Genomic DNA, 10,028 nt, shown 5'->3' with positions numbered 1-10,028 from the left:
ATGCGCTGATATAAAACACTGTACATTCACTTAATTTAAATTTAGTTAATCATTATTTACCTAAAAAATTAATTAATTCAATATTTATTTTTATTTTTATAAAAATTATTTACCAGTAAAATAATTAATTCAATATTTATTGTTATTTCCATAAAAATTACTATCAATGATAGTCTATCACGCTCATGTTTGTCTTTTCACTTCAAAATGGAGAGTTTTAGGTGTTTAGCTAGTGATCTCATCTTTGTCTTTTACACCTGAAAAATGACATTTTACAAAGCAGTGAATCTCTGCTTTTTGAAAAATCACCTTTTTTTCAACAGCAAACTCCTTAATCTTTAAAACATAGAGGGAAAAATTGTGCCTAGAATATGCCAAATTAAAGTATTGGGCCAATTTTATAAAATAAACCAAGCATAGGGATGAGATGTAATAATTTTCTATTTTTACTAAAATTTGTCTTATTTTCCAATATTATCATGAACCGAAGATTGTGAGCATTAAAACCCTCTTTCTTTTTTCTTTTTAATTACTTTTAAGCTTAAGCCATACCCCTTTTCTTCAAGTAACTTTTTCCCTGCATAATTACAACCTCTCTCTCTCTCTCTCTGCTCTGCTCATTTTGAACGCAGCCAAGAAGATATAAGGAATGGGCAGAGCTACAAGATGGTTGAAGGCTTTGTTTGGATTCAAGAAAGAAACTGATAATAAGGATAACATTTCTGATAACAAGAGAACCAAAAAATGGTTTAGTTCTGGAAAAGATTCAAATGGGATATGCTATAATCCAGCTACAATTCCTCCCAATTTATCTCCAGCTGAAGCTTCTTGGTTAAGGTCATATTACAATGAAACAGATAAAGAACAGAACAAACATGCTATTGCAGTTGCAGCAGCCACTGCAGCTGCTGCTGATGCTGCTGTTGCTGCAGCTCAAGCTGCTGTGGCTGTGGTTAGGCTTACTAGTCATGGCAGAGGCACAATGTTCGGTGGTGGCTGCCATGAGAGATGGGCTGCTGTCAAGATTCAGACTGTTTTTAGGGGTTATCTGGTGAGTGTCTGCCTTCAATTTTTTAAATTTTCTTTTACTCATTTCAATTTCAAGGTCAATTTTACACTTTTTGAGTACCCTTTTGGATTTTGGTTGGTTTATGGTTTAATTTTGTTGAATTGGGGGTTATTTCGTAATTTTTTTTAATTTCGGATGTTTCGAGGTTTACCGGACACTTTGGATTTTAGCTGGTGGATAATTGCTTAATTTTGTTGAATCGGAGTAATGCCGTGAGTCTGTGTAAATTATTGAATTTCGGACGTTTTGAGGTTCATCGGAAACTTTTTGAGTACTCTTCTGACTTTGGGTTGGTGGGTTATTGTTTAATTTTGTTGAAACCGGATAATACGGTGAGTGTTTGTCGTAAGTTATTGAATTTCAGACATTACATGTTGAGCACCCTTCTGAATTTCAGTCCGTGGGTTTTGGATGTATGCCTTAAACTTTTCAACTTTTTTACATTTCGAGTTTAATGTGACAATTTTTTAGTATCCTTTTGAATTTTAGTGAGCGAGTTATAACAGTTGTAAATTATTGAATTTCAAACATTTCAAGATTCAACTGAAACTTTTTTAGTACCTTTTAAATTTGGATTGATGGGTTATTGTTTAATTTTGTTGAATGCATATCTTAAATTTTTCGAATTTTTGAGTTCTAAGATTAACCAGTCACTTTTTTTTAGTACCCTTTTGGATTTCGGTAAGTAGTTATTGCTTAATTTTGTTGAATGTATGTCTTAAATTTTTGAAATTTTTGACATTTCGAGAGATTAATCGCTTCTTTTTTTTTTTTTTAGCACCCTTTCAGATTTTGGTAGGTGGGTTATTGCTTAATTTTGTTGAAAATGGTGTTTGTTCTGGATGTGAAAACAGGCAAGAAGAGCACTAAAAGCACTAAAAGGATTGGTGAAATTACAGGCACATTTCAGAGGATATTTGGTAAGGAAAGAAGCAACTTCAACTCTGCATACTATGCAATCTATAATTAGAGCACAAGCCACTGTTCGTTCTCTCAGAGCCAGCAACGCTAGAGCACGAAACTCCATGGTAACTAAGAATGCTCTAAATTCAATAAACATGCCTTGATCAAATTCATAAATGTTCTAATTTTGCAGGAGAGATTTGATGAAACCAGAAGTGAACACACAGCTTCAATTCATAGCAGAAGACTCTCAAACAACTTAGATGTAAATTCAATTGATCATGAAACCCCCAAAATTGTCGAGATTGATACAGCTTCCCGATCAAAATCAAGATCTCGCCGAACAAACACCTCTGTTTCCGATTTCAGCGACGACCCATTTTATCAAACACATCCTTCCCCAATTCCATCAAAAACCCCTCATCGGTTATCACTGCTCGACAACAGGAACTTCCACGATTCCGATTGGGGATTAATCGGCGACGAATTCAGATTCTCCACCGCACACAGCACCCCTCGGTTCCCAAATTCACGCGGCGGCGGCGGCGGCTCTAATAGTAATCCTAATGCTCCTCTTACTCCTTCTAAAAGTGTGTGCGCGGATAATTTCTTTATGCAGATCGGGAATTGCCCCAATTACATGGCGAATACGAAGTCTTTCAAGGCTAAATTGAGGTCTTACAGTGCTCCGAAACAGAGGCCTGAACCTGGGCCGAAGAAAAGACTGTCGCTTAATGAGCTGATGGAGTCGAGAAATAGTATAAGTGGGGTTAGGATACAGAGATCGGCGTCGGGAATTCAAGAGCCGGTGAATTTTAGGAATGCTGTGTTGAGTAAGCTTGATAGATGCACGGTGCCGGAGTTTAGTCGAGAAACGGAGAGGAATCAGGTGCAGAGAAATTGATGTCGATAAGGTGTTTGTGTTTTGGTTGCTTAGAATAGGAGGTGGTGTTGTGTAGAAATCAGATCATCTTGTGAGATTGAAATTTGATGTAGTTGTAGTGAGGGAGTCCCTTTTGTCAATTAATTTTTCTTAGAATTGAAATGTTTCTTTTATTTTATTTATTAATTTTCTTAAATATCATTTTTTTCAATATATATGTCTATAATTAGGATGTAAACAGACCGGGATTTTTCAGCTCCGACGGAAGCTAGGAATCCTTGATTAGAATCTCAGCGGCGCAAGGATGATCATTGTTTTGCGCAAGCGGGGACGGGTGATAGGTATCCCCACCCAATGGGGATCCCCATACGCGTCCTGATATGTCTCTACGGGATCCCCGCGGATTCCCTGATTAATTCCCTGTTTTAACATTTTTTATTTAATATGTATACGTATCTTTTGCGATTCATTTTAGAGAGTTATTAGATTAGGTTAATTTTATTCTTTCTTTCTACCGCTCAACTCAAATGTAATCTTATTATTTGTTGTTGGACTATGGCAAATGCCAAGAAGATAGAGAAAAAATAGAATAAAAGTTATACATTTTATATTAAAAAAACATAATGAAACGGGAATGAAGATCCCACAGAAACCAAGGAAGAAAACTTGTCATTTAGGTTTTTGGAGCGGAGATGAGAAATCCCCAATAGGTTGGAAGGGGGGAGAATGTAAGCCTTGGTCCGCCTCGCTCCATTTACATCCCTATCTACACTGTACACTTTACTAGGGTTGTCAACGACATAAAAAATTTCCTTACCTAGAATTCGACACGATGAGGATTGGAAATTCCCAAAAAAAGTTTGTTATGAGATGGGGATGAGGAATTTTCGATCTCAGAAATTGGGTCAAGAAAAAAAAATGAGCGATATATTCTCTATCATACATGATCCAATCTCCAAAATTATTAATAAAATTATATATATAATTAAATACTAATATTAATTTTATATTTAATAAATATAATTATAAGACTAATTTAAAAAATTATACATATATTTGTATTTAATTAAAATGTTGATTATTATGTTATTTTTTTTTTTGTTAATTTGATGTTTTATTTTCTATATATAAATTTAATATAATTAATATCTAAAATAATTATAAAAACCCCGAAGAGATTCTTGTCGAAAGATGACGGGAATAGAAATGGAATAAACCCTTATGGAATAAAAATTCGATCGATTGTGAACCTTCAGACACTGTCTGATTCAATGTTTGTTTTACTCATTTACCTGCAAATGCAATATAAGTGTTAGGTTCAATAATAATAATATCTCTAACATCCCAAAACCAATTGTCACCTCACCTTGTTTTAGGAGACTTAAGGATTGGATTTTTCTCCGGTTTATATGCATAAATGAGCACAAAAACGAAAATTTTCTAAGATATTCGAGGATGAGAGTTCCCACCCCATTTACAACTCTGCACCTTACTGTGCGATGAAAATTTTTACATCACAAAATACGGGTTTTTACAACAATTCTTGTCAAATTTTATCTTAAAAATATTTCAGTTTTACTAATTTTAAATAAATTTCTTAAAATGTTTATACAACCCCTTAAATTTTTTTTTTGTTATGATAAATATTGCAAAAAAAAATAGCATTTAACATTTAAAGCACTGTTGCTGTTACATATATACATCACATATTCTCCTTAAATATAATCATTAATTACTAGTGAATCAAAACAACCTTCTAAGAGAAGACATAGTTGGTATTTGTTGGCTCAAATTAGTTCAATTGGTCCTTCCTTTTTTATAAGTCTTTCAATTGTTTTGTTTTAATAATATATCTAAAAAGAAGTAAATTTCATTAGTAACAAAAAAAAAAAAGTTACAATTATTAAAAAATTCTAATGATTCTTGCATCCTAAAACTAAATTGAGATTATAAAATATTTTTTTATAATTCACAAATTTTTGGATTAATCTTTTATGAAAAAACTCTCTACCATGTTCCTAAAAATATTACCAAAAATTGAAATTTAGGCAAAATAATAGTCATGTATATTTTTTCCAAAACTATAATGATGAGTGGAAAATAATGTTTGGATGTGGTAATTGAATGTGGGTTGTCTTTTGTATTGATTTGTTATATAGGGTTCAAAGTATTAAATATTTGGTATCCCAACGACTAACTTGACATTCTCACAAGTTGCACGAAACTTTTTGTACATACTGAAAAATAAAAAAATCGTGCGTAGTAGAAAATGTAAGAAGAATCATGTGTTTAGATCTTTTACTTTATCTGAAAATTGTATATAATTTAAAATTAAAATTTAATTTAGAGAGTGGATTAGATCCGTTGCGCAAGTGCTTAAGTTATATATATAAATACATGGTTAAGTTAATGGATAAAATTTATAGTAAATTAATCACTTAATTGTAGAGAAGTAAGCTGCATATGGAATGCGTGTTATACGTGTTTGGAAAAGCTAAACAACCAAAGTTCAGATATTACTTCTAATATCGAAGAGGATAATTTTTACAGTTAAATAAGAACTTCATTTTTAATATGCTTTAATCTATTATGTGAATTATATAATAACATTTCAACACATATTTTGCATGCAATTTATTTTTTACAACTGAATGATTAAATTGCTTATATTTTAAGCGGATTGTGGAACTATTGGGATATTTAAAGTTGGGGGATGATTGGAACATTTTGAAAATTCAAAAGGTCAATTAAGGTTTTTTCACAAGTTCACACAAAGATGATGATGTATTAAGCCAATAAAAAGAATTATGAATAAGATCCAAATTAGCTTATTATTTTTGTGATAATACAGATAACTCTTAACATATGATGACAATCTTGAAGCAGTTAATATGATTGCTAACAATAAGGCTATGTGCTTGAGTAGCCAAAACCTTGTTAAAGAGATCAGAAGATTGTGTTCTTCATTCGATACCATCTCCTTTTGTCATGTGTACATGGAGCAGAATAGGGTGGCAGACCGCCTTGCTGCGGAGGGCCATGAAAGGATGCCGGGAATTTCAACCTTCTCTTCTCTTCCGAACTTTCTTTGTTCGTTTCTGTCTAATGATCGGGTGGGGGTTAGCTTCCCTAGGCTAATCACGAGTTAGGTGTTGGTTTTGTTGTTTTTTCTTTCCCTTTCCTATCAAAAAAAAAAAAAATAACTCTTAACATATGAAACCACATATTTTTATCTTAATATTTTTAAACAAGATCACTCATACTAAAAAAAAGAATTTAAAGGAACAAAAAAGCGTAAACAAACAAAAAAAAATTAACAAAAAGTAATTTATTAATATTTAACTCGTTATTTAATTTAATTAATATATTTAAACTTACAAATATTTTTTTTGGTAGAAACAGGAAAGGAAAAAACAAACAAAAAACAACTATCCTGGGATTAGCCTAGGAAAGCTAACCCCAATCATATCCTCTAAAAGAAGAGAAGAGAGAAAGATAGGGGGATCAGAAAGGGTACCTAACATCCCCTCATGGCGTGCCGCAGCCAAGCGATCCGCAACTCGGTTCTGCTCTCTGAAAATGTGACTGAACTCTAAGATCTCAAAGGAAGAGCAAAGCCTTTTAATAGCTTTGATTAGGTTGCGGCTATTAAGACCAATAGCATGATTATCAAAAATCATTTTGATGGCCTCCATGTTATCAGACTCCACAGAAAGCCTCTTAACGCCCAGCCTTTTAGCAAGCTTGATACCAGAGAGAATACCCTAGAGCTCCGCTGAGAAGGAAGATCCCAACCCCAAATTCTGGGTGAACCCAGAAAGCCAGGCGCCCCCCGCATCTCTAAGGACACCTCCGGCAGCAATCTTACCATTGATGAGGCAGGAGCCATCTGTATTCAACTTCACAACCCCCTCTCTCGGCCTGCTCCATCCCACGAGATGGACATCACTAATCTGGGTAGACCTGGCAAGGGACTCTCCTTTGAAACTCTCAATAGTAGAGGAGAGTTTTTTCGAGAAGAACTCAGCTAAGTTTGGAATAAACACAACTTTATTACAAAAAATCTCCTCGTTTCTCCACTTCCAAATTTGGTGACAGATAATAGAAAAGAAAATGTCACCATTCTCCATGTAAGACAGTAATTTTCCACTAATACCATCAAAGAACCAGTCATTCACAGAATGGGCCATGAAGGAAGAGAGAATATGGTGTGGGAGAATTTTCTTCCAAACCTCTTTACTTTTAGAGCAATCCCTATGAGCATGGCACAAAGTTTCAACATGGCCTCTGCATCTACTGCAAGCTCCTGAGTCCGCCAAATGCCGTCTGTGCCTATCCGAATTAGTAAGCAACCTGTCCTTAACTCCCAGCCACAGGAAACTCCTAATACGGTAAGGGACTTTGAAGGCCCAAATGGATTTCCAAACATCCGAGGGAGGATCGGACCTGTTGAGGGTAAAAGCTTCAAAGGCAGATTTGCAAGAATATACTCCATTATTAGTCAGCGCCCAGCAATGCCTATCCATGTCTTCCTCTTGATTACTAACCTTCACTCCCCGAATTCTAAGGAGAGTCTCCAGGCTAAAGAAGGTATCAAACTTTGACCAGATCCAGTCCCCCTCAGAGTCCACCACATCGGCAATCCTCCAGTTACGGATATCACTAGGCGGGGGGAAGTACACACATCTATTAACGGTTTATCCCCAATCCAGGTGTCAAACCAGAAACTAATGGTCTTACCATTACCCAGCTCCAGACCAACCCCCGAGCAGAACTCTGCAAAAACGGCGCTAAGCCCTTTCCAGAGGAAGGAACAATTGACAACTCTCTCCTTTGGGCCCCCGAAGATTTTGTCTTTCCGATACTGACCACAAAGAAGGCGAACCCAAAGAGAGGAGGGGCATTGCCACATACGCCAAAGGAGTTTCATTAATAAAACTTTATTATTGTCCTTAGCTTTCCTAATGCCCAGACCACCAGAATCTTTCGGCTGGCAAACCTCACTCCAAGGCACTAGATGGATCTTTCTTCCCTCCGCAGCTTCCCCCCACAGGAACCTACAGTTAATCTTATCGAGATCATTAAGCACAGGATCCGGAAGCTGACAAGCCTGCATAATGTGATTGGGAGCTGCACAATTAACTGATTGAATTAACGTGAGGTGGTCAGTGAGAGAAAGAGTCTTGGATTTCCACGTGGCACACTTCATATTGGCTTTATCCAAAGTATCTTTAAAGGACACTTTTGACACTCTCTCACTGTGGAGGGGAATACCCAGATACTTCCCAAGAGAATCAGTAAGAGGAATACCTGAAAGATCAGTTAATCTTTTACAAACTCTCGGATTCATATTCTTAGAGCACATCATCCTAGATTTCTGGATATTAAGTTTCTGTCCAGAGGCCGAACAAAAACAATCAAGAATATCTATAATGACACTCAACTGCTCCTCATTACCTTCCAAAAAGATAAGGACATCGTCTGCAAAGAATAAGTGAGTCACCTGGGGACAGAAGCTATTGATAGCCACCGGGTGGAAACTCCCATTATCAATTGCATCTTGAATCAGGTGAGATAACCTCTCCATAGCAATAACGAAAAGGAAGGGACTCATAGGATCACCCTGACGGATTCCCCGGCCCGGGGAGAACTCCTCCGACATATCCCCATTAACCATAACTTGAAACACAGGAGAAGATATACATACCTTAATTAACCTTCTCCAGCTGTCCGGGATCCTAGCTCTCTCCAGACTCTCCATCAGGAAATTCCAGTTGATGTGATCATAGGCCTTCTCCAAATCCAGCTTCAGAGCCACAATGCCTTTCTTCCCCTTCCTAATCTTCATCGTGTGGACCATCTCTTGGGCAATCACCACATTATCCATCATTTGTCTACCAGGCACAAAACTACCCTGATTCTGACAAATGATCGCCGGAAGAATGCCCCGGATTCTATTAGCCACAATCTTTGTAACCGTCTTATAAAGAACATTACAAAGACTGATAGGTCTCATATGCAAAAAGGAAGAAGGCTTATCAATTTTAGGAATTAGAACTATGAGGGTTCTATTTACCAGCTCTATATCCTTAGAACCATTAAGCACACCTATGATAAAATTATAGATACCCTCCTTCACAACATCCCAATGCTTATGATAAAAGCCAGCAGGCAGACCATCAATCCCAGGAGCTTTAGACGCCCCAATGCTGAAGATGGCTTGGTCTATCTCTTTTCGGGATATAGGTTGAAAGGCATCCTGACTGCTTTCCTCACTGATCAAAGGAAAGGTGGCAACAGAGTGAGCCCTCTCTAGCTGGACAGGTTCCTCTTTGAACAGATCCTTATAGAACTCTAGGGCCAATTTCCGAATCACCTCATCTTCATACACCCAATCACCATTAGAATCCTTAATGGCCTCAATTCTATTCCTCTGCCTTCTGATCATGGTAGAAAGATGGAAGTACCTGGTATTACGATCCCCATCTCTAATCTAGGACTTCCTAGATTTCTGAAACCAGAGAAGCTCCTCCTGCCTGAGCACAGCTTCCATCTCCTTCTGAAGGGTTCTGAGGAGGCCATCCAAGCTGTGATCAAACCTCACCTCCAACCTACGCTGAATGCCCTCCATCCTATTTAATAACTTATTCTTCCTTCTAATAATATGGCCAAAGACATTTCTATTCCACCCCAGCACATTATTCCTGAACCCTTCAGCAGCTCGTAGGACATTCGAATGAGGTTTCCAATTCTCTTGAACGAACTCCTTGAACTTAGGATGGGACTCCCAAGCCAACTGATACCGGAACGGTCTCTTTCCACTAGGACGGTTACCTCTCAAAAGTCTAAACAAAATAGGACAATGATACGAATGACGGAACGGGAGATTTAACACAGAACTCTCAGGGAAAGAAGTCTGAGCTAAAACATTAGCGTAGACCTTATCCAAATGAACAAAGGTATTGTTACGTTTCCAAGTGAATATATGGCCAGAAGCCCCCAGATCGGAAAGCCCACATAAATCCATACTATTCTTGTGGTGAAGGCAGCGATTAACATAATGATTGGAACCCCCTCTCTGATCACTCATAAAGGCGATATCATTAAAGTCATCCGCTATAAACCAGGGCTCAGAAATGCTGACACTCATAGAAAAGAGAACCTCCCAAAGCC

At 36.9% G+C, this 10,028-nt stretch overlaps 1 protein-coding gene across 1 annotated transcript; it reads left to right on the top strand.

The window, feature by feature from the left end:
- Positions 1-549: 549 nt before the first annotated feature.
- Positions 550-3,036, top strand: LOC136202964 (protein IQ-domain 26-like). Its single transcript, XM_065993987.1, has 3 exons — positions 550-1,051; positions 1,924-2,097; positions 2,166-3,036. Exons 1-3 carry the CDS (start codon positions 650-652, stop codon positions 2,874-2,876), a joined length of 1,287 nt encoding a protein of 428 aa, XP_065850059.1. The 5' UTR covers positions 550-649; the 3' UTR covers positions 2,877-3,036.
- The last annotated feature ends 6,992 nt before the right edge of the window (positions 3,037-10,028 follow it).

The sequence above is a fragment of the Euphorbia lathyris genome, chromosome 8, assembly GCF_963576675.1.
Source record: "Euphorbia lathyris chromosome 8, ddEupLath1.1, whole genome shotgun sequence".
Classification (NCBI taxonomy): domain Eukaryota; kingdom Viridiplantae; phylum Streptophyta; class Magnoliopsida; order Malpighiales; family Euphorbiaceae; genus Euphorbia; species Euphorbia lathyris.
This window is presented reverse-complemented; position numbering and strand designations above follow the sequence as displayed.

Bases quoted from the DNA above. Each gene is read 5' to 3' on its own strand.
- LOC136202964 (XM_065993987.1), top strand. From the start codon at position 650: ATGGGCAGAGCTACAAGATGGTTGAAGGCTTTGTTTGGATTCAAGAAA. The intron at 1,052-1,923 runs GTGAGTGTCTGC...ATGTGAAAACAG, and splicing joins CTGTTTTTAGGGGTTATCTG to GCAAGAAGAGCACTAAAAGC. The intron at 2,098-2,165 runs GTAACTAAGAAT...CTAATTTTGCAG, and splicing joins CTAGAGCACGAAACTCCATG to GAGAGATTTGATGAAACCAG.